Here is a 25,937-nt window from a genome sequence, read left to right on the forward strand (position 1 = left end):
AGCACTGGGCCTCTTTTGGATAAGCATTTATTTTAAAAAGCTTCTTCATTTTGTTAAGTTGTCTAGAACAATAATAAAACAGCCTTTAAAAAATAAGTCTAATAATTTGAACATTCTATAGGCATTTATAGTTATTAACCTACCTCCTTGCAGCAAACAGCTGTTTAGCACAAGAAAAAAAACTTGTCTCTGCCTCCCAGCAATTTGCCTAGTGCAGCAAACAGCAAGTTTCACTTTCAATTTTAGCTTGAGCCTCCTGATCATCAGCTGTTTCAGGCTGCAGGGATTGCCATAGCCAATTGCAGCCTCAATCCCATTTTTCCCGTTTGCTGCAAGGAGGTAAATTGCTGGGAGGCAGAGGCCAAAGGGTGGGGGCCAATGGGTGGGTGGGGCTACATTCAGTATATAAGACGCACCAAAATTTTCACCCTCTTTTAGGAAGGGGAAAGGTGCGTCTTATACTCCAAAAAATACGGTACCCAGATAAAATAGGGTTGTAAAGCTGAGGATATAGCTTTGAAAATGTAATTTTGGTTTATATTAGCTTCTTGCTGATTTTCATATCTAATATTAATTTAATTAATTTACTAAATGAATCTACTGATATACATTACAGTCTGGTTTGCTTTGAAATTGTTCTTCATAATATAAGTTGTATTTACTTAGAAAATTGGGAATAACAGTAATCATAGTCAGAACACTATAATTCACCAAGTGAGATTATAAACTATAATAAATATTATCCCAATTGCCAAAATCTGTTCTTATTGGGAAGTTCTATAAAAACAGATAGACTCTAAGCAAAGAGGAATATAATCTTTGAATGTACACCCAATCCATGTATTAAATTGAAATTTTGAATGCTATCCAATTTGAATTAAATTTCTGTGTTAGATTTTCTTTTAAGATATAAAGTTATTCTAGAATATTAAAGCATACTCCTAACAAGTTCTTCAGCTATTCTTTCAGTGAGAGAATCATATGACTTTTGCAGTATAAAGTCTATAATATCCTTGAAGCAGTTAGTATGTAGAAAGATAATTCAGTATACCTTGAGGAATATAAATTAGTAAATTGTAATTTAAAAAATCACAAATTGAAATGGGAATTCATCTTTTACATTGTTTCATTCTGATATGAAACCATGATTGTTTGTACTTTAATTCTAAACTGACTATGACCAGAATACAAAAATAAATATGCTCATTTTATAAATGTAACAAGAAGACCAATGCCAAATTCAGCCATTGTTTCAGAGATATTTTCTTACCTACATAGAGAAACAGAATGACCAAGGCTGTGCAAAAAAGCAGTAGGACCTTCCCTTCCCAGCAGGCAGATAAATGGCTGTTGTTGTGCAGAGAGGGGAGCAAGGGATTGTGAGACTGGCTTGGTAGCTGTCACAAAACATTGAAAATGAAGATCACATGACCACACAATGTTTCCATCTTTCATTACTTTAGGAATCTGGAATCTTGGATTTGGGCACATTCTGTAAGTTAATCCATTTGATGTACCTTGGTTCAAAAAATGTTGCCCTATTACGCACCATTTCACCCAGTTAAAAGTCATGACAATGAGAGTTCTAATAGTTTATAGATAAGCAACATACTAACATTTCCAAAGTATAGGATTATATTTATATTGCCATAGGTGTATATTTTCATAGAAACAGAGGTATCAGTTATGATAAAATAAAACCTTCACCTATGTCTAATACAGATTACTCTTCTTTTGTAACAAAAGCATTTTAGTATTTCAGATGTATAGAAAAAATTGCAATGTGATTGAGGTTTCTCATATTAATGCATTTAAAATGCAAATATGTAACACTATTTAAATAAGCATAGAAGTTCATATATAATCAATTTCAAAATAAGTATTGCCATCTACTTAGAATATTTTTTCCATATGTATGTGTATCCCACCTCTATTATTTTTACAAATAACTCAAGGCAGTGAATATGTCCAACACATTTTCCTCCTCCAATTGTCTCCACAGCAACTACCCTAAGGTGAGTTGGACTGAGAGTGACTGGCCCAAAGTCACCCAGCTGGCTTTCATGGCTAAAACACAACTAGAACTAGTTTTCTGTTTTCTAATTTGGTGCCTAAATATGTAGTATAATGAATGTACTTAATGTATAGAGTATAACTTAATATTTAATATACTGTCTGACTATATATGGAGAAGAGTATTTAAATTTGTGATGAGAGCTTTATATTACTTTTTTTGCTTATTTTGAAGCTGATACATTTACCAAGATGAAAACTGCTATAGGACGTGTTTCCATTGAGATGAAACATAGCCAATCTGAAAGTTTAACTGTACCTGCAGAAAATCATCTAATTCTTGCTGGAATTTCCAGGACAGATAAAGGACTTGCGTTTAGCTCTGAAAACCATAATCTTAAAATTGATTTACTAAATAAACCAGTTGAAAAGAGAGCCCTTTGTAGTCAAGATGCTTGTTTAAACTGCACAGGTGAAACTGCAGTTGATCATTTGAAACATACACTTAACAGGGAAAATGAAAAAGCAGTGCTAGAAGTAAAAATGCAGCCGTCTACACAAGATTATTGTGATGAAGACCTTGGAAAATATGAAAAAGTATCTGAAGAGGCTCCTTCAGAAGCAGCAAGACGTGCATATTTACCAGAACTGCAACTACATTCATACAGTGTTCAATTTTCTTCATTAATGACACAAGATAGAAATGCTGTACTATCTCTTGGCACCAACACTCCTGATGGAACGATCAGTACAAATACAGAAATTACACCAGTAAGATTGTGCTTCTATTTACCATTTAGAAAAACTATAGCTATTATATTTATCATACTTTATTATATTCAAATTATATTAAACTGTAACTAATTAATTACATTATTGAATACTGCTGGTTAAATCTGAAACAATTTTAAGACTGCTGAGTTAGATTATCATATTATGCAGCTATGCAACACAAGTTTCTCTTTGTCTCAGAGGATGTTTCATTAGAATAGATTTGGAGATAAAAGCTGAAAATGGGATAAGAATCTGTTGGAGGTACATAAAACATTTTAAATTCAAAATGATTTGGACTCAGTGTTCTATCTCAAATTCAGAACAACTATTTTGAAGTTTTATGAGTTGAGCATTTTGAGTGCATTGAATTCAAATTGGAGTACTTCAAAATGTTTTAAATTTTAAATATTTTATATAACTAAAAGCTATTAGGTTACCAAAAGGAACAACTCCTTTTTAAATATAAAATTACATATTTTAGCCCTAAAATAATATTTTATCATTTAAATCCTGATAATTTGAGGGAGAAAACATGTTAATTTTATAAAAATATATTCAGCATCATATAATGATCAACAAAATATATGTTGAATATCATAACCAAGATGAGCAAGGTGACATATTTGTTCTCTATTGTTTTGTTCTGTATTGAATGGTATTGGTAGTATGTTGCCTTTGAATCTGGATTATTCAATTATTCAAATCCAGATATCTAAAGTTACAAAAGCTTTGGTGCATCCATAACTATTTATAGCATTCCAATCTCCACTCTTGTGCAACATTTCCATTGCAAGAACTGATAATTTATAGGACTGGCTGTCCAAATTGACTGAAACAGGCTATTCAGAACACATGGAAACAAAGCACTTTTAAAAAACTATTTTGATCAAGGGCATCTTTTTCGAAGCTTCTGAAACTGATCTGGAAGCTGTTTTCTTCTGTTTATGCATATATGCAAATATATATAGTTTGTTTCACTGAAGAAAAAGTATTTTTCCCACTGCTTCCTGTTCTGTAATTTTTTTTTTACCTAATCCAGTGGTAGTCAACCTGGTCCCTACCGCCCACTAGTGGGTGTTCCAGCTTTCATGGTGGGGGGTATGGGTTTGCTGTAACTCTGCTTTATAAATTTTATAAGGTAAAGTTACTTCCCTACTTTATAGATCACCATTATTGTGGAACCGGTGGGCGGTTAGAAAATTTTACTGCTAACAGAGATACAAAAGTGGGCGGTAGGTAAAAAAGGTTAACTACCCCTGACGTAATCCATAAAAAGAGCTGTCTTCTAGCCTAAATTAGTTCAGGAAGTATTGAGATTTGTGCAAAGCCTTATGAAAGTTTAAGTATTCTATAGAATCCCTCCACTTTCCTGTTTTCATGTTTCAAAAGAGAGTATGTTAATGAAAGTATATCAGGACCTCAGATTATTGCTAATATAGTCAACAATCTTAAACTTCTCACTCCCTTCAGAAATCTATTCTGGAGGATCTGGGATAGTCTCTATAGCAATGGATTATGATAATAGATAAAAGTTATACAATATAACTGCAAAAGGTAGTGGAACAGAAAATATGAGATTCTACAACCTAGGTGGGAAAATATTTTCTGCTAAAGAAAGCTCAATATTAGATAATCATAAAGGCTTAATTTTACAATGTAAATAATAGTTTTAAGCTTCAGTAGTATGCCTACTTTGTTTCCTAGGTACTGAGACCTTTATTAACTCCTTCAAATGCAAATAGCATTATTTCTTGTGACCAAATCAAAGGGATTATTAATAATTCTACAGTGTCACAAACCGTATCAGGCTGCTCTAATGGTAAGTGATTTTATAATATCAGTATCTGAATAAATTATATTGCAACCAGGATATTCCTCCTGCAAATAGAAAAAATCTATTTAAAATGGGAGTAAGATTCAGGTGAACCTCCCATAGGAAGAAAGGTTAAGAAGATGTTTAATAGAGTTGTCTATGCCATCTTTCACATTAGAGGTATTTGGGTGAATTAATCTTAGATACTTTCAAAGTTATTTTGCTTTTTGAGTTCAATGGTTTATGTATGGTATAATTTGTCCTTATAATTTTTCACATTTGTTTTGTGCAATAGAATCTTGCAATGGTATATGTATTTCACCTCAAGATGCAGATCCTGTTTATGATACATTTGTAAGTATTAATTTGACATTTCTTGCAACATCTAATAGAACTTTATGAATTATCATGCAAGCAGAATCACCATTTGAAGGCCTTCTGAAGCTGAACTTTGTTTCTATGTACCATATCTATATATGCCCTGAATTATGTTTTCAGATTATTTATTATATATATTAGTCATTTATGTGTTACTGTATTGCTCATCCTTTTTATTATATCATTTTTATTCCAAGGGGAAGGATTGGTAATGAAAAAGAATACAAATATTTTAAACAAAGAGACAAAGTCTGATATCCTAACAGAATCTGCTTTAGGATTATTAAAAACAAACATTCAGAATATAGATTTAATAAAAAATAAATAACATAAACATGCCCTGTCTACAAATGCTAACTATGTAGGAGTCTTTGATGAAACCCTTAAAAACCAAATGGCCACAGCTCATGAAGCAGGCATTTCCCTGGAGAAGTTGGGGAAAAAATTCTGCCGTATTTTCTTTGATACTCTTTAGCCACTTGTTAAAAGAAAATAAAAATGTTCCTTTAAAAAATATTTTAATGACAATTAAGAATAGTGGTAATTTGAAATTCTTATTTACATATCAATGTCAGCATATTCTGTTTAAATTATTAGATTTTATTCTTAATATTCTAATATAATGTATCCCATTTCAAATATGAAATTCTTGTATTTCAGAATGAGATCAAAGAGACAGCTGTAAGCCTTGTAGTAAATAATACTGAAGAAGGTGTTTTTCACAGTTCAAATGGTGCTGAGGCAGACCACAATCTGGCAGCTGAACAAAATGCCGTGGAGGAACCCTCCTATTCGCAGAGAAATTACTCCACTCCTCAAGTGGTAAATATAACCTCGTCATAATAACAATATATATCTCCATTAGAGAATTTTGCATGTTTTATTAAAAATTTCTTGAGTCATTTTTATATTTGTTAAATTTTTTATGGCTAACATAGCTATACAAATGGCACAGTAATATTTTAAAAAGCTTGATAACTGCTTTTATAATCCTTCTATCCTTCCGAGGTCAGTAAAATGAGGGCCCACTTGTTGGGGGCAGAATGCTGACTCTATAAACCACTTAGAGAGGGCTGTAAAGCACTGTGAAACGGTATACTCCTTATTCTGTGTACTGTGTACTCCTTATTCATGTGAAAGTCACAAGTGGTAGAACAAAGTAGATTAGAGGTACAAGCCGCTAGCAGGTATGGAGAGGATGTGGTTTTCCTTCTCACGTGCATGCAAGCACTCAGACTTGTTTTTCATTATTTAATGCAAAAGATTAGAGCTCAGTCTTAAAATCTACAATTTAGAAGTAATAATACCTTTCAGTTTAATAAGACCTATTCCCTGATAAATGTACAATATGATTGCAGTATTATGCAATAAACAGAAATGTAAAGTATTGAGCATTGTTTAAGTGCGAGTATGGACATCTTTGTATATTCCTCCAAAACTACACAAATATTCAGTGTTAATACCAGAAATTAATGCACTGGTTTTAAGTAAAGATTTTAATGAGTCCCTTTTACATAAATACAGTACTTCTGCTACACATAGAATGAAAATTGTAGCAAACTAATAATTGGTTATTTATTTTAGATAATATGTCAGTTGAAAAATGGCACTCATATACTTTGTGTAAACAATACTGAGACAAGAGAATTGAAAGCTATTCATTTGGTTCCCCAGTATCAAGAACAGCGTAAGTATCTATAATAGATATACTGTTTCTGATATTCAAATTATTAACTATGTTGGTACTTCTTAAGTGTTGATGTGGAGCTCTAATAATACATTTATAAGTTGAACATTATGGTACAATCTCTTCAAGCTGTAATAATATGGAGGGACAGAAATCCATCCCTGTGCATGATGTGATCATATCCACTTCATATAATTTACCTACCTACCTACCCACTGAAGATCTATTCCTTCCAAAAAAATTAAAGTGCATTGGCCTGCTTTAAAAACTTTATTCTTTCTTCGCTTATCAATGATTAAGAATCTGTGGTATTTTTCACCAAAAAATTCCATCATCCCTCATTAGTCTCTGCTTCTATTTAGATTTATTCTATTACATTTTGATATATACATTGTATCATTGTACACTGGTCCTGCCTGTATATTTACAGCAATTTTTATAGGAAAACAAAACACAGAAAACCATTACATTTTCCAAATTATAATGATTTCAATTTCAAGAAAATGCAGTGTTACCATAATAGAAGTGACAATGTAGGAGAAGAGAAAGTTTCTCAACTGAGTTAATACAAATATGCATTCATATATTATGAAAGGGGAAAGGCCCTGATGAAACTAAAAACCTAACTGTATTTATGCACAAACTATCCACCTGATGTCACTCTTTTATTAACAATGAAAAATATCTTATGTATTAATAACCTGTATCTTGTACATAGCAATCATTCTGTTTGAACAGTACAAAGGTAAACAAGAATAAAGCATTTCAGGATTTTTCAGAAAACATTGTTAAGCTAACTAGTAAGAACCTATTGAATATACACATTGAAAGTTTTTCCTAACTCACCACCACCATAAAACTACCTGAAAGTATATATTGTTGCTTAATTTTATGGCGTTATTTTTATATAATATATGTCAATAACTCTTTCAGTAAATGAGTATTAATTTATTAGATCTCAAAACCTGGCTCTGCTAGCTGCTATGGGACCCTGATATTGGCTTGCTATAATGGGAGTGCCTATTGGGGTTGACAGAGATGATATCCACCCCCATGTCACCGAACTTCTTGGTTTTTAGTTTCCTATTCAATCCTTTTAATTTTAATCATCTTATATTTTGTTTACCTTTTTTTCTATAGTGAGCTGCATAGAGTTGCTATGAAATGGGCAGCATATAAATTAAATAATAGACAAACAAATAAGAAAACATCCTTAACAACTTTAAATAAATTAGCTTTTCTAAATGTGATGGCTTGCTACAGCAGTTATGTAAAATAATGGTGAGATGAATCCAAGTAATGGACCTTAAGGAGCACAATAAAAAGAAATAGTAGCAAAACATTCTATAAGCCAGGGCATTTTTCATGCAATTTATTACAAATATGTATATGTCAGGAAATGTGTTTGTGCACACGTGTTACATTACTGATTCATAAAGCTAAATATCTATGTTGCTAAGTACAGTAGCAATGATACTCTAGCTTTTCAATTCAGATTTTCCTAGAGTACTTCCCAAGCATGTAACATAGACTATTGAAGCTATGACATTTTGCAACTAACTCATAAAACTTGGGGAAAGTCTGAGTGTTATTTGTCTGAAATCTACACATAATCATATGTCTCCATTTGGTTTTGGGACCAATAAAATTGGACAGTCACTTTGAGATGGTTCTATAATGTCCATCTGGAGCATCTTTTCTACTTTATTTTGTAACACAGCTTTCAACTGCTCAGGAATCCTATATGGACATTGTCTAATCAGTCTGGTTTCCCCATTTCTATTATATGCTCTACTAGGAGTAGTTACATTGATTATATGGTAAACATATGTTTACACTCCCAACATTTTTTCTATCTCTTTCTTTTGATGGTCTCCTAGGTCTAAATTAATATGTATTTTTCCATGGGATAGTTACAGTATTGTCTCCCAAGCTTAATTCAACAATTCTGGATGCCTTTCTTTTAGAACAAACAAAACCATTCTAGGTTCAGCTTTATTGCGCCATTTCCTCAGGAGGATGGCATGGTGGATTCTTTTTCCTCCCTTCCAATTCAAGTTCATAATTTACTGGCCCAGTTCTTTTCTTTACTATGTGGGAACCTTACCTGGCAATTTAATATAGGAGATCAAGTGCTGTTTGCTTTTTTTAGCATGTAATAACAACAGCACTTGATCTCCTATACTAAATTGCTTTGCCTTTAATTTTTTATCATAGTGTCTTTCCGGCCTTCCGTGACTATCTCTAAATATTCCTGGGCAATGTGTCCTAGGACTTTTAACTTGTTCCTCTGCATTAATATATATTTGATTAAGTTCTTCGGGCCTTCTAAGTTTTCACACTATACGTTTCCTTAATAATGTCTAAAACTCTTGAACATTGTCTGCTATGAAGTAACTCAAAAGATTTTGTTAATGTCTTGGGAATTATCCTGTAGGGAAACAATAGAAAAGGCAACCACATATCCCAGTGTTTTGAGTCTTGGCCTGCATATTTCTTAATATTTCTGGTTCGCCCTTTCCATAAGAATAATTGGCTATGGATAAGGACTTGTATGCATCCCTTTTATTCCCAGGCCCACATATACAGCAGCGCTGATTAGAAATTGGATCCTTGATCTGCAAGGATCTCATTTGGTATGCCTACATGTCTTAAAGATTTTGACCAGCTACTTTACTATTCTTTTGGTAATCACATTCCTTCAGGATATTGAATTGCATAATCATAGATAACTAGAATATAATCATTTACTACATTGTGGCAAAAGTCCTACAGTGTTCATAGCTATTTTAGAAAAGTAGAGATTAAAGGCAATCTCTCCATAGGAACTTTATCATATTCCCCTTTTGGTTTTACAAATTGAAACATAAAGCAGGATCTACATTACTGGGCCACTTCTTTACAGATCCCTGTCCTAATCTAAAATCTAAAATTCTGTATGTGATCCTATTCCTACACATAAGTCCAGACCATGGAATTTCAGGGGCTACTTCCAATATTGCCCTGCAGTATATTCCTTGGCAAACTGTTATCTGTCCAATTTGTTCCTTCATATAGGGATGAATCCCTTATTCAGTACAGCAACCTTGCTTTTTCTTAGAATCTGGGTGTTGTTTCCCCATTTCTCTCCTTTTCTGCTAGCCAACAATATTGGTTTATTTTGTAAGTGTCCCAGGTGAATTTTCCATTAGGAATGTCTGTCCCTATGACTTCACCCCTAGTTTTGTTGACCTTTCATAAAGCTTTTTCCTTTCTGGGACATCTCATTTCTCCTATAAAACCAGGATGATTAGGACAAATCCCAGGTTCCTTCACTTCCTGTTTCTGTTCCATCCTTGTCTTTGTCTTAGACTGAGCTCTTGTAGTTATACCCTCTTTCTTAGCCTCCTTCTTGAATCCTTCTTTCTGAGTCTCTCTATAAATGAAAAATCTGTTCCAATCATTAGGTTACATGGTAAATTAGGCTTACTCCTACCACTATTACCTGTTGCTTTCCTGTATCGGCACTCTGGCTTTAACAATGGAACCTTCTCAATCTGCCCAAACATACTTGTAAGGGGCTCTTTTCCCCGATGCTGCCTTTTTATGAAATGAGAATGTACCAACATTCATCTACTCCCAGGACCTACTAATCCTGTAACAGTGACCGCATTAACTTGCTGGGATTATAATTTTTCTCCACAGAGTTGCTTGCATACTGCAGAGATTCCCTTTTTCCTCTGGCTTTTAGTTTTGATAAAAGTCCCACCATTGTAACAACCACAGGGCTCTGACTTCCCAATGCTCCCTTTTTGTTTGAGCAGAAGCTAAAGGCTTTTACCTTTATCCCTTTCAGCTTCTTTCGGGAACAGGCTTTCCTATTGTTTCCCCTTTATTTTTCTAACATCCTCTGACCATTTTGTTGCCATGTAGTCCTCATCCAATTATACTGCCCTTTTCTTGGGGTTGTGTTTTGTACCCAAAACCTCACTTTGGTAGAGAGTACCTGTAGAAACTGTTCTAAAATTACTTCTTCTGTCACTTTTTCTTTGCTTCTTTTATCTGGCCTCAACCATTTCCTATCTAAGTCTTTAATATTGTGCACAATTCATGAATCTCTTCATATTTGTCATATGTAGGTCTAAACCTGTGGGAGTTACATCATGACTGAATAGGATTATCTCTTGAACATGGGAATAATCCATTACTTCTCTTGCTGCAAGACTATTACAAACTCTCAAAACCTTTCCTCTTAAACATGGGGCTATTGAGACCCATTCACAAGAGGTAGCAATTCTTTCAAACATGGTAAATATGCTATTGTTAGAACTTCTGACATTTTAGGGATTTTTATGTCTTTGAGATCATCTCTCTATGCATTCTGAAAAACTTAAGAGGTATTTGTGCCCTTTCTGGTGACTGGACTGGTCCCCTTTAAATAAATCTATGAGCCCCTAAATTCTTCTCTTCTTGTTTCTTTCATTCTTTTCCCATTGTAGCCTACTTTTCCTTTCTGTCTCCCTGCAAAGCAGTTCTCCTGTTTTAATCAAAGCTTTTTCTGTTGCTATTTCTTTAACATTTCCCTGATGATACTGGCCCAAGTATTTGAGCCTAATCCCATTTCTGGCTGGTCTACTTTCTTTGGTTTAATTCCCAGCATAGGTTGGATATCTGTCTCTGCCAAAGTAGTAGTCTGTAAGGAGAATCTGTACCTTCTATCTTTTCACTGTCTCTGTGGATGTGGTAAAGGTTCTGGTAAGAGGTGCAGTTTCTGCAAGTAGGATGTTGGCTATTGTTTGCAAAGTTTGAGTTCTGCCAAGGCCAAATTCCCCTTTTAGCTAATATTGGTTTCTTTTTCATAAAGTATTTAATTGAGACCCCATTTGTTTATGGATATCCCACAATAACATGTATCTCAGGTTCTTTTAACTATATCCAATTCTGTGGGCTCGACACAAAAGAACCAACACAGCATACACCCCTAGACAACATATACACAAGCATTCCAATTTATCTACTACTCACCACTACATCATTTCCCCCCAATGATACAACTAGGACTTCTTGCTAATCCTACTACTGCAACTACTATTCCTGATGAGTCCTACTATGTCTTTTTGATTGCTTTACAAACAGACACCCTCTTCTCTTTCCCACACACAGCTCAGCTCAGTTTTTATAGTCAACTTTGTTGACTGTGGAGAGGGCTTAAAGCAGTGGTTCCCAAACTTGGCAACTTTAAGACTTGTGGACTTTAACTCCCAGAGTTCTCCAGCCAGAAGAGCTAGCTGGAGAATTCTGGGAGTTGAAGTCCACAAGTCTTAAAGTTGCCAAGTTTGGGAACCACTGGCTTAAACTGACAAGAGAATAGTAGCCCAGGTGCTGTCCATTTACTGAGCAATTTGCTCTCTCCCCTGAGACCTTTTTTGTCTCAAAAAGAAAGATGTACTTCCTTTCTTTTACAAATCTTTTTCCACAACTTTTACATAACCATGCATTTTTAGTTTGTATGCTTTCTACACAAAAATGAATTCAAATTGATATTGAAAGAAATATCTATCATTGTACAGTATGCCTATTTTTCCTGCAGTGGGGGAACTATTTACAATTTTGTTTCTCCTTATTATATGAGAGGAAACTGGTATATGTGTGCAGATTTTCTCTTTTTCATGTATTTATTAAATAAATAGTTACGGTCTTTTCCCATGCATATCTATAAAGGGACAAGGAGACATGACAAAATGAGTGTCCTGACTAAAAGTCTATCTATTGTATATGTGCACCATTATGTTGCATACACATTATACAATGCACGGAGCTAGAATCATAGCACTGTGGTCATTTCATTTTCAGGAAACTGCCAGGTTCTGTGGACCAGAGGTAGGTTGCTCCTGGTTTGGCCAAACTGGTAGTGGTATTTTGGCCTGGGTCACAGAACTAGCAGCGGCCCAGGCTGGACACGCCCCCAAACTGTTTCCCCAGTTGCCTCTGCCATTGCTGGCATGTTGTTTAGTAGTGTGCACGCATGTGCAGTTCATTGTAAATTGTTCTGTGCATGCCTGAAGAACAATTTACATTGAAATGTGCATATGCGCATCTGGAGCGCACACGAACAAAGCACTCGCGAAGCAAACCGGTAGTAAAACCGGGAGCAACCCACTTCTGCTGTGGACCCATTTAGCTTTCTATTAATGGGCTATTTTAAAATCTTATTGCCATAGTGTGTGATGCTAGGACAGCCTAGAGTTACCTTCTGACTCTGAGGAATCAGAATTCTGTAATTGATTTGAAAAAGAAAAGGGGTGGAGCAGTTTATTGATTATGATACAAGATCTCACACGTGGGAGCAATTTCTCTACATGAATCAGAATTATTTTTCTATTTCCTTTTTGCTAATAAGATCCAACAGAATAGGGAGGTATATTTGACATGGAAGGTACTGAAAGTGGACAATAGCAAGGCTATATATTCTCTGCCCCCCCCCCCAAAAAATAAATAAATAAAAGGAAACACTCTTTATGCTGAATTTGGCACTTTGGCAATTTATAATTCACATTTGAGTTCAAATTTGTCCCCTCATGAAACTGAAATAATAGTCAAATTGTTACTGTCAAGTCATAATTCCCTCATGTGAAATTTTACCTGAGAAAATGGGAATCTATATACCTTCTGCTCCTCTCAGTTAGAGCATTCTGCTGTTGTTTCTTCAGAATATTTTTGACCTTGCCTTTTTCTTGCAACCACCAATTTAAGCACATTGTGCAGAAATAATCTTCAAATGTCTATGTAGCTTTCTCATAAAGGTTCTCCTACATTTAAAGAAAAGAAGGGAGAAAAAAGAAAGGAGGGGGATTTGGATCAGTTCCTTCATTATTAGAAAGATCTCAGACTGAAATAACCAAAGAGTTTCATCACATGAGTACTAGTACATTATCCTGAGGGTCATAACACTAAAATATTCCCATATATTAATACACAGTACTGAATCAAAAATGAAAAGTATCGCATATGCCATGAAACATAAATGCATTATATTAAAAAAAAACACTATGAGCTACTTGCAAAAAAGAGCTACAAAACAGTTATTTTACCGTGACCACTTGGGTAACAGTATTTTTCATTAACTAATACATCAATGTTTAGTTTTATTATTGGGCTGATGTATAACTTTTTTTAAAGCATGTCTAGGATAATTAAATTTAGAAATCTATCCTGCTTTCCTTTTTCATCTCTCTTTTATGACTAGAGATCTTTCCTTGTTTTGGTCTTTTTCTTATCTCTTCTTGCCTGGTATTATCCTTTCTTTCCTTTGACTTAAAAGATATCTTGCTTAATTGGTCTTTTCTATTCCCTGCTGGCAAAGATCCTTATAGAGTAGAGCAATCAGATCTGGTCTTTCTGATCACTGCCCTCCATCTTCCCCATGGAAGAGGTAGTCCCAACTCTTGGCTCATTTTCTGTAGCTGAACCTTAACTTCCTTGCTATTCCTGCTTATAAAGCCCAGCACCAGCTCGAGAAAGAAGAGTAGTAGGATGTGATTTACAGAGAGAGGTTAAAATATATTTTACTTATAACCTTGAAGAATATCAGAAGTCACCTCTTTATTGTTTCTTTATTATTTTTAATCTTTATTTTTGCTTTTTCTTTTATTTCTTTTTTCCTCCTTACTTTTGATGAGTTTGTGTTCACTTTTATCTTTTGTTTTTTTTAAAAAAAAAATCCATTAAAAAACAGCCTGCCATCATCTCAAAAGTAACAGCCACCAAGCAACATGATTGCAGGTTGGCAGATTCCAGGGCAATGTTACTGAGCATAAGAGGCCTTGGGGCACTAATTATGCAGCCAGCTGATCATGGGTCTATAACAGATATACCCAGAGCCCATGTCAAAGTAGTATTTATTCTTGCTTCCTAATATATCAAGTAGTCACTTTAATTACCTGGCATTGATTGGAAAGCAAATACTTCCAAGTCTGATCCTTTAGGAGATTCATAATTTGATTGCTGAAAACTTTTTCCTGGAGATGGTAAGGGGATGCAGAAGAGAAATGGCTATCCTTGATACTAATAGAGATAGTAGATAACATGGAAGTAGAGGCAATATTTGCTGATTGAAATGATGTGTTAATTTTTTTATTCTTGATTTTGAAAGAAACCAAAGCTGAATATAGGCAAAAATGTATTTTGGATTTTTAAATTTTTGAATTTTAATAATATGGCAAGTAAGATTTCAAAGCAACAGTAGCTAATGGGAAAAGAATTGTGCATGACGTATGGAAAAGCTTTTCAGGAACTCAACACAGCAGGGCTTAGAATAGATGGACTTTTTATTAAAATCTAAAACTGAATCCGTTATGAGCAGTTAATATCTTCTAGGATGATCTTATATTCTCTTAGATTCAAAACTTACTTTTTCTACATTTTTCACAGAGTGACTATAAACTCCCATACTCTGGTGTAAGTGATACTTGCTTATTTAGAATCTTCACTCTCCTGCTCTGGGAAAAGCTAGCTCCCAATACAGCACTGCTACCATGTAACTATTTGTTCAGTTAAAAATATTAGGAGTTTGCAAATAGAGATCACCATTTTCAGTTTTGAGTACTTCTGTTTACCATTCCCAGGATTTTACAGACTATATGGTAGGTGGCATAGTGGCCTAGCAATGAAGACACTTGCTTCCCACTCGGAAGGTTGAGTGTTCAATCCTAGGTAGGGGCAGATGTTTCTCTTCTAGGGCAGGATACAAAATATCTCTTATGAACTCCGTGTGGTGTCAGGAAGGGCATCCGGCCAGTAAACGCTCAGCTACATCTAGTCATCCTACCCCAATTTAAGAGATTACAGGGTTGTAAAAAGAGATTTTTTTATGGTATTGGCCATGCAATAACTCATCTCCAAGATACTAGATACTGTAGTCTGTTATAAATGCAACTAATTATTTGTAGTTCTAGTTCAAAAATCATCGTGCTAGTTTATTATATGTTTTGTGCCTTGAGCACCCATGACTTTTTGTATAAATACCTGAAAAAGTTCCCCACTCCTGCATAATATTTCTCATTCACCAGTATCAAGCTTGATATCTAAATTCTATGATCTCTGAAGTCACACAAAAATAATTTATCTGTGATTTCTCTCTCCTCTTAACATACTTTACAGAATCCTTCCACCAAAAAAATGATCCCTATATCAATGAACTCATAGACAGTATGCTTTTGTACAATATTAAAAATAATTAATGCTGGGTTACAGTTTGTCAAGATTCTGCTTTCTTTTTATGCCACGAGATTAGCCGTTTCTTCACCCTTTTTGTTCTCACCTTCTGTTGCAAAGATTTTCAATTTTTTTCATGGCATCTCACATGATTCCTTTATAAATTTCTTAAGATTTTGCATGTATATCCATTGGACCTTCTTAGTCTCTGTGATACTTTCTGCTTTGATGGCAAAAGTGATTTTTATTACTTTACTGTTTCATCTACTGTCTTTGAAGGTGATACTCCTTTGGACTATCGCATCAGTGACTGTCTTGGGAACAGTGAAGATCAATTCTTTCACCCATTTTTCTCTTTTTATAGATACAGTAAGTTTCATACTCCATGTAAATGTTACATTCTTATGAAATTTCATGTTATTCAGACCATGATTCTACCTTGATCTCTCCACCTTTGAAACCAATAAAAATTTCACTGCATTATCTTAACATTGATTTATTTGGCTATTTTATTCGGTTTGCTTTCTTTGGTATAATATCCAATTGCCTGGCTCATCTCCAGTAAATATAACTTGCTACTTTCCCATTTGCATGATACACAGAATAAAAATGCCAAATCCAGTCTGACTGACTGTGCAAAACAGTAATAATCCCTCGTGTCTGGAGCTTTGTCAATGGTACAATATATAGGCATGCAAATTCATTTGTGGGAACATACGACCACTTAAAAAACTTCAGCTGCCAATTAGCAGCCTGACCTATTTTGTAGTAGTATCATCTATTTTGTTTGCCTTTTCCCTATTTTATTTCAATCTGTTCTCTAGTTTTGTTTCAAAGGTAGGAACAATTTTTTCCAGTTTTCTATCTACATTTATTTGTACATTTATTTGTATTGACATCTCAATTTGTAAGAATATTGTTCTTCCACTAGGAAGGACATTTCTATTTCTGCCTATCAGAGTAGGATACATATCCTTTTAAAATATATCCTTCTATTTCAGAAATAAATATATCGTTATTTTTTGTAACAAAAATCTTCATTCTTAGTTACCTAGATCTGTTACCCAGTTATGTACTGAAGATATTGTTGCACCAAATGTCATTCAATAAGCACTTTCTTATTAGATGCAAGCAACTCGGTAACATCTGTACTTGGGCAGTTTTTGCCAGTTGCAGGTAAACTGAATACCTGTACTCAAGAGGTAAGTATATTTTTTCCTTTTCCTTCAACTAAGTATTTTTAATCTTACAATCTTATACTATATGTTGTTGTCCCTTTTTTGTGCAAAGGATATCTCTATATTTTATTATCTCGTCATTGTCTGCCCAGCTGCATGGATTCACCTTTCTGTAATTTTATTGTAGACTTTCTCTTTAAAAGGCTTAATAATGCAATTAAGATTAACTTCCCAGCAACAGCATGGTTTTTCTTTCCATGCTGAGAATTGTAAGCCACCCAGAATTGTTTGGAATCCAGCAGTTTCTAAATTTGTATGAATAAATAAATTTCATATATTAAGAGATTATGGTTGGCATCCCTTGTGTGGAGCCTTCGATTACCACTGCAGGGTAAGGATACACTGAGGCAACTATCATGTTTCATGAAACTGAACAGAATAATTCAGAGGGAGGAAAACAGCTAGAGTACAGAAAAGTATAGGATCTATTAGCACTCATACTAAAAATAATATATTGTGCTTGAGCAGCAAAATGTTTGGAGATTTTTCTGATCCACCCTGTTTAAGAGCTAGTATCCTTCCCGTCACATGAATGGCTATCTCCAGCCAATAACCTTATCTGGAGCAGGTTAATTTCTCCCTGACTTTTCCCTCCCAAAACGTGAAAATGACATCCCCTTACCATCCAGTATCTGTCAAGTTATTTATGGTGCTCTATGACTATAATAAATATTTTATTTTATTATTTTATTTTGCCAAGCTAATGGCAACCATGTCATACTGCCTAATATAGAGCCAACTCTAATCCTTACCCTTTACCTGGTTACTATTAATTATCTAGTCTCTCATTTCTTGGGCTTTAATCTTTTTTATGCTCTCTTTCCTTTCATCCTCATTCATTATTTGTTTTAATTATAACATACAGTATGTATCAAATAATTTTTCTGTTTTGCTTCTTTCCCTTCTTTTTTTATTCCAACTCTTTTTACATTGCTACAGTTTCTTTCGTTTCACCTATTCATTTGTTCACTCTTTCAAACATTTCCAACATTTTGTAGTATTATTGAGCAGCATGTGCAGATAATTTTTTTTATCTTTGGCGTTCTGCTCAACAATCTGGAGCTGCTCCTAAGCAGCAATGTGCAATATGTAGTAACATAAATAGAAGACAGTATGCTATGAAGGCAATGTTTTAAAATATCAATTCTTTCAAATGATGTTCTCTAAGACTATTAATTGTTATTAATATTATATAGTGTGTAAATGTATGTTAATATAATGCAAATGGAATATTTGGATTTTATTTTGAGCAGCTTGATAATGGATCCATACATACAAGCAGTTCAGATCTGACTCTTCAGGAGCCAACAAAACTAACTTTAGTTGGGTAAGAATTGTAAAAATGTACACTTCCCTGGCATTATATGAATTAGGCATTTATATAATTATCTTTGCAGACTGAAATACTTATTATTTACAATTGTTTTAAATAAAGCATTTTATATAGCACATATATTTTATTGATTCCTACACCTAGTTTCTAATGAAATATACTGTATGCATTTCATTTCAGTCAAGTGAACAAAAGGTTACATTCTGAGATACTTCATTAAATTTTGCAAGGAGAATTCATTTTAGGAATCATACTGTTACATAATCAACAATGAGAATACTATATACATTGGAACTAAATATATTTGGGCACTTTCCCCAATATAATAATATATGTTTTGGAATTGCTAGATAAAAATGCAAAGTAATACAATTTAAACATCATTACATAATAAATATTTTTGCTTATAATTTAATTATTCTACCAAAAAGATAGAATTCATGGATACCAAAAGAAGAAACTAAATGGAAAATCGGAAATGAAACAATGATATTTTTCTTGTTACCTTATCACTATGTGGGTGTCATCTTTCTAATATGCACTATTCCATAAATACTTCATAATAGTTTAGATGCAACATGTGTTTGTTTAGATTTCCTTGTGCTTCCTGGGACACAAAATCAAAGAAGCCATGCAACTGCACTAAATCACAATGCCTCAAACTGTGAGTAAACAAAATGTCACTGAGATATTTGGCTATATAAGAAAGAAGTTTTATTTGTTTCTTTTGTATATACTCAAAATATGTCATGCAGATGTTATTGTAGGAAAGTCAGATACAATATTCGACAAAATGTATATTATACTAAGTTACTATACATTTTCTTTATAGTATTAAGGAATTTTTTTTTTGCTTTTATATGTTAAATACTGTGCTTCGCACAAGGGTATGAGTTTATGTTTATCTGAACTTCATTTAGGTCTTTTATTTTCTGTATTTCTTCTTCTTTAAATAACCTTAAGTAAAACATGGCTTATAGTGAAGATAGGAAGAATGCTTAATAACTTTTGCATTAAATTAGATGCATATCAAAACATAAAGCAATAGCATATAATGAAAAGGAATCCCAAAAGATAACATAAAAATAAATAATAATAATAAAATATTTGAATGTATCCCAAAGCCTTTTAGTACGACTGATTTTCTCGAAGTCCATTTGTTAACAGTCTTCAAAGTACCCACAAATGTGGCAAAATATATAAAGGATAAAACTAATAGATATTCATATATGGTAGTTTAATTTACTTGTTTCTCAGTCTAGTAGAGTGGATTTAGTCCAAGTTCTTTCCCTAGTGGGGCTTAGGCAACAAGCCTTTTCTGCAGCACCCCGGGATCTGGCAAGCCTCCATTCTCCTAGCCTTTAAGAGGGGATTGAAAACCTGGCTGTTCCTTCAGGCATTGGGGGTAAAGTGAGGCTGTAGCCCAGTAATTGAAGTTGTGGATCAGTTAGGGGCTGTTGGCTTAAGTTTTTTTTTTTCTTTTTTGTATTTTAGTTTTACTGTTTGATGGATTTTACTATGGATCATGAACTGCCCAGAGTTGTGATGTTAAAACAAGTGGCCATACAGGAAATTTAAATAAATAAATTAAATAAAAATAATAGATAAGAGTGAGCATTATCTGAAAATGTTGAACTGCAAACAATTTAATGTACTTATTTTGTTAAACATAGATACTGCGATTGTTTTGCCAATGGTGATTTCTGTAGTAATTGCAACTGTAATAATTGTTATAACAATCCAGAGCATGAAATAGAACGGTTTAAGGCTATTAAGGTAATTCAACTATGTTCTCTTTTTATTTTGATATGAAAATTATTTACTTTATATTCATAACGTGTTATTTTTAAAACATTTTTGAATGAATTGCATTTACATATTCCAACAATTCAGGATATCAAATTGAGTAAACATATTAAAACAGCCTTTTGAAATACAGGTAGTCCTCGACTTACAACAACTCATTTAGTGATTGTTCAAAGTTACAATAGCACTTTAAAAAGTGACTTATGACAATTTTTCACACTTATGACCATTACAGCATCCCCATGGTCACATGATCAAAATTCAGATGCTTGGCAATTGACTCATATTTATGATGGTTGCAGTGTCCCGGGGTCATGTTATCCCCTTTTGCAACCTTCTAACAAGCAAAGTCAATGGAGAAGCCAGATTCAACTATATTGCTAACTTAACAACTGCAGTGATTCCCTTAGCAACTGTGGCAAGAATTATAATAAAATGAGGCAAAACCATTCATTTAGCAATGTAAATTTTGGACTCAATCGTCTTTATAACTTGAGGACTACCTGTAGTGATATCTTAACACCATCTCATTTTTTACATATCACTTGAATTAGGGAAAGAGAAATTATGTTAAAAACATATCTCTGTTCAGTCACTTTGATGCAATTTCACCTCACCACAGATGATTAGCATGTTGGTTCTCAATTCAACTTTACTGGAAGATGCAGGAAATAATAGGAATGGTACTACAATTAACAGATTTGAGCAATAATTTGGATACAAAGGCAAAAAGAACCATGCTTTGGAGCATACAGGGATAGGAAAATAATTGTTTGCAATTCCTAAACAAGATGTATTTTTCCTATGGCATCTGGATTTCTCTTCAGGCAATGGCATTTCTGAAAAACCTTACCAAGAAAATTGCAAGGATTTGTCCAAGCAGTTTCTAGAATCAGACATGATTGAATGTTAATAGTCTATAATGATAGAGTACTCTCCCCTTATAAAGAAACAACAGTTTGGTAAGGAAAAAAAGGAACTGAACTGAGGCAGGAAGGAAGTGATGAAAAAAAATCAATCCAACCAATAGGATACATATTATATAGAAGCATTCTAAGTAAGTCTTTTTTACAAGATGATAAAAGTGCATAGCAACTCTAAAACTGTCTCTTCATCTATTACCTAGTGTTCAATGGATTTATAGATGCAGACAGCTGGTGCTGATCTGAATTCAAAGTGAGCTATCTTAAAAATTTTCTACTCCCAAAAGTCTTCATCCAAGAGTTAGCTTATTGTTGTTAGATACATCAGGACTGCAAGTTACTTCATCAGATATGATGAAGTGAGCTGCAGCTCACAAAAACTTATGTTTTTTAATCAACTTTTCTGGTAGGAAAACATGGTATCAGATTCCTGATTTTTTGTTCTTGTTAGGGTTTCTTTGAACATGTGAAACATGCACAAATTCTTTTAGGACTAATGGTTCAAATCAAGGATTCTTGATGTACTAATAAAATATACACCAGTGCTTTAGATAATTTGACAGTGAAATTCTGCCTGATATACACTTTGCCTTATATAATTCTATTTCATAGGAACATTAGCATGCTTAGAAATTTCTGTCTCTTGAAAAGAGTGAACCATAATCTACTTCAGGAAAGGTTTGCTTTTAGGAAGCAAGTAAACTTTTTTTTTCAAACTGCTTGAGAGATATATTCTATATGAATAATATGTTTTATTTAGGCTTGTCTTGACAGAAATCCAGAAGCTTTCCTGCCAAAGATTGGAAAAGGAAAACTTGGCGATATTAAACCAAGGCATAATAAAGGTTGTAACTGTAAGCGTTCAGGGTGCCTAAAAAATTACTGTGAATGCTTTGAGGTTTGTTGAAAATATTTTCATCAGTTTTATAAAAGTATTATCATAGCAGAAGCATTAAGAGTCTTTATTTGGGGGAACCTCCAGGGTATGTGATCAGGGGAAACTGGAGTAAGCAATTGTGGAAAAAAATGGTTTTTAAATTTTAAAAAGGGACGAGTGAATGACAAATAAGAAAACAACAGGACAAAGACAAATGCCTACCTATGGCATGCTGAATGGCAGTAACTAGCCAATTTTTTTGATCCATAAAAACTAGGAGGTGGTCAGATCTTTTTAATACGTGGATAGGAGGCCACCAAGAAATCCCAAAATGGGGAAATCTGAAAAAATTCCCAGAAAAAGATAATGGCAAATCACTTTTACATTGTAACCAGGAAGATAACACAGATATTAGGACTGTGCAATGCTCTTGTTTGATTCTTAATATTTTAAAGTGCAATAATGTATGAATGAAGCAACAATATACAACATCCTAACAGGACTGCAATTTAAGTTGCTTGAACTGCTTTATATTTTGCAGACTGTTGCTACATTCATGTTCCTACTCTGAACCACTTTTAGAGATAAAATCCAAACTACTACATAGCTCTAATATACATCTACGAAATTACCAGGAGTCAAACTTACCTAATCTGGTCTATACTTTCTTTTTAGATATCAATGGTGCTGTTTGCTATGTATGACTTCATCGATTTGGAAAAGCTGTAAATAAAGATTTAAAATAAATATATAGTTTTAGATCCTAAATGACACAGAAAGTTTTCATTTACAGAACAGGAAGTGAGCTTTTTCTTTTCAATATGTCCCTTATCTTCCTAACAGTTTGAACCCTAAAAACTTTAAAGAGGTTTTCAACCTCCTAGAATAGTAGGGCAAATGAAAATTGGACTGGGATTAGGCAAATTCCTCTCATTTTAAAATATTTAAGCGTTCTCTGGATAAAACAATATTTGTTCAATGAAAAATTACTGGACTCAGGAGATTTATTTCCAGTGAAGCAGCTGTATGATTGAATTGTTGAACATCCAATCTCATTGGGTTTTTTTATTGTGGACCTTTATTAAATAACATGTATTTTTAAGAATTAAAATATTTTGTTTTTCTGTAGGCTAAAATTATGTGCTCATCTATCTGCAAATGTATTGGATGCAAAAATTATGAAGAAAGCCCTGATCGAAAAACATTAATGAATATGCCACTTCAAATGGAATTTAAAACTAATGAAGAAAATGATTCTGAATCTTTTTCTAACTCTGAAATATTATCAAAAACCAAGAAAGAAAGGTAGAAATTAATTACCTATGCAATATTTTTCTAAGACATTTCTTTTGTACTATGGGAAAATTTTTGGATAATGGTGCTGGTCATTACCTTTAAAGCCTTACATGGTTTAGGACCTGGATACCTATGGGACCGCCTCCTGCCACATACCTCCCAACGACCTATAAGATCACACAGATTGGGCCTCCTCCGGGTACCGTTGACCGGGCAATGCCGGTTGGCAACTACTCGGGGGGGGGGTCTTTCTCTGTAGCTGCTCCGGCCCTGTGGAATGATCTCCCTGCAGCGATCCGGACCCTTCCCACTCTCTTGGCCTTCCGTAAGGCCACTAAAACCTGGCTGTTCCGGCAGGCCTGGGGCTGTTGACCCCAAAATATGGTCCAGCCCCACTTGGAATGGAGTGCATGGTGTGTTTTTAAATCTATCTTTTCTTTCCTTCTATTCTTTTTTATTTGTATTGTTAGCCGCCCGGAGTCCCACGGGATTGGGCGGCATACAAATGCTATTAAACTTTGAAACTTTGAGTCTGGACTTCCAACCTTTGTTCTTTTCATTTGTAGTTATCCAAACCAGACTCAGTAATTTGTTACAGATGTACTTTCGAACACATGTACAAATGCATATGTTTTGTGTATTATACAACTACAATTTCAAAACTCTTTCAGAATTTACCATTATCCTGTTTATACTGAATTACAATATGGATGCAAACAAAAAACATGGAAATATCCTGAAAACCTCCATAATTTAGATTTTTAAAAATTGAATAAAGCCACTCAAAGACTAGTAAATAAGGGAAAGCTTCAGTAATCTTTAAAGAATTTACTATTTTCTCTGTAGTTACTTCAAGAATATAAGTGTTTCAGAAATAACTATGAAACCTACCTATTTCTGTGGAAAAAGATTGCCCTAGTTTGGTATTTTTAAAAGTATCTTTATTACTAATTGATATTGTCTGACTAAAGACTGAAATTAACATTTGGCATTAGTTGAGTTCTGAAAGAATGAACTAAAATATTGAAAAACGGCATTAAAGTGCAAGAAGTGATGGGTAACAGCAGGGATCTTAATTCATCATTTGTTCCCTGTGCATTCAATACACATAGGTAGACAAGTAAATGCCAAAAATACAAGATGTGCATAATTCAAAATTCCCCCTTTCATACGCCTGTCCCAATCTGATCATTCATTGAATTAAGTTTTTGTCTGTCTTCTGCCAAAACACTGCATGCAAGTATGCAGAGATTGCATTGTAACATGGCTCATATTTCAGCTATTGTCATCCCTGCAGACAACCATGTCCCTATCTTTTTCCTGAAAGATTCCATCTAACTGTATAAAAGGAGATTGGTTGCAGAAAGAAAGCTGCAAATTGAAAAAAAATGTTTGTGTCTCTCAGACTGATTTCTTCTGTCACTTAACATCTATTCAGGGATCAGTCAGTGTTGAAATACAAATCTGTCACAGAACAGTTAGTTAAGCCATGAGTAAATTTAGAATTTGGTGGTTATGTATAGTAATTCTCTTTGCATCAATTTATATATTTAAAATGTAATTATATATTGTTTTGTTGTAATAGACAATCTAGTACGTGTATATCTTGGGAGGTGGTTGAGGCAACATGTGCCTGTCTTCTTGCTCAAGCTGAAGAGGCAGAAAAACAAGATTACTCCATTTGCTTAGCTGAACAAATGATCCTAGAAGAATTTGGGAGATGCTTATCACAGATTCTTCATTCTGAATTTAAATCCAAAGGACTGAAAGTAGAATAATGTGTTTTACTTGCAGTGCTAAAATAGTGCTTGAAATTATTTTAATTTTGATAAAATATATACAGTAACACAGTTTATTTTCTAATTCTATTTCTCCTGCTTTTATATTATCTAATTGATAATTATTTTGTTCCAAATTAGCAGAGCAATAAAAAGTTCAGCTGGATTATTCTATATTTAAATTATTCTTTAAATGAATTCCTAATATGGTCTGTATATGTCATATAAAATTTCTTTACTCTTACTTTACTCCCCTTGTTCAGTACTCAGTGTCTGACTAAAGATGAAATAAAAGTGAAGAATTGCAAAGTCCCTGTTTTAATGTTCAATTGTTAGAATGAAAGGAACTGTTTTCCATTTGCTTTATTTACTAGTTTTGTAACAATGGTATACATTTCAACTAATAAATATGCTTAACAAGATTATTTGTATTGTGCAACATATATGTACCACATAAAACTGAAGACTTGAGGCATGACATTCAAGACACTCCAATTCAGTGAGCAAGGACCTAGGTTCTTTAGGTTTCTGGAACATGATGTGGCAGAAACAATACCTAGGGTACCATTAAAGAAATGGTATACCTGAAATCAATGAGAATTCAACTCAAAAACATTTTTAAAAATAGCTATGAAACTAGAAAATCAAATCTAGAGGATCTTGTATAGTGCACATTCCCTGCTTATGAAATTGATGTTTACCTGCTTAAATATTATTCTTAAATGTGAAAAATGCATCTTTAGTGTTCGATTAAGACAAATATATGCCTTGATTTTCAGGAGGCAGTGTAATACAACCAATAATGACATTAAAATGACAGAGAGATACA

General features: G+C 33.7%; 1 protein-coding gene across 1 annotated transcript; it reads left to right on the top strand.

Moving 5' to 3' along the window:
* Window positions 1-2,265: 2,265 nt before the first annotated feature.
* On the top strand, window positions 2,266-25,385 carry TESMIN (testis expressed metallothionein like protein). The gene is given in 14 exon segments (XM_032212657.1): window positions 2,266-2,784; window positions 4,492-4,606; window positions 4,896-4,954; window positions 5,639-5,800; window positions 6,563-6,669; window positions 12,525-12,555; window positions 16,460-16,478; window positions 16,983-17,059; window positions 18,349-18,422; window positions 19,021-19,092; window positions 20,102-20,211; window positions 21,916-22,055; window positions 23,164-23,339; window positions 24,916-25,385. Coding segments are annotated over 14 exon segments (1,854 nt in total). The 3' UTR covers window positions 25,109-25,385.
* The last annotated feature ends 552 nt before the right edge of the window (window positions 25,386-25,937 follow it).

The sequence above is a fragment of the Thamnophis elegans genome, chromosome 1, assembly GCF_009769535.1.
Source record: "Thamnophis elegans isolate rThaEle1 chromosome 1, rThaEle1.pri, whole genome shotgun sequence".
Classification (NCBI taxonomy): domain Eukaryota; kingdom Metazoa; phylum Chordata; class Lepidosauria; order Squamata; family Colubridae; genus Thamnophis; species Thamnophis elegans.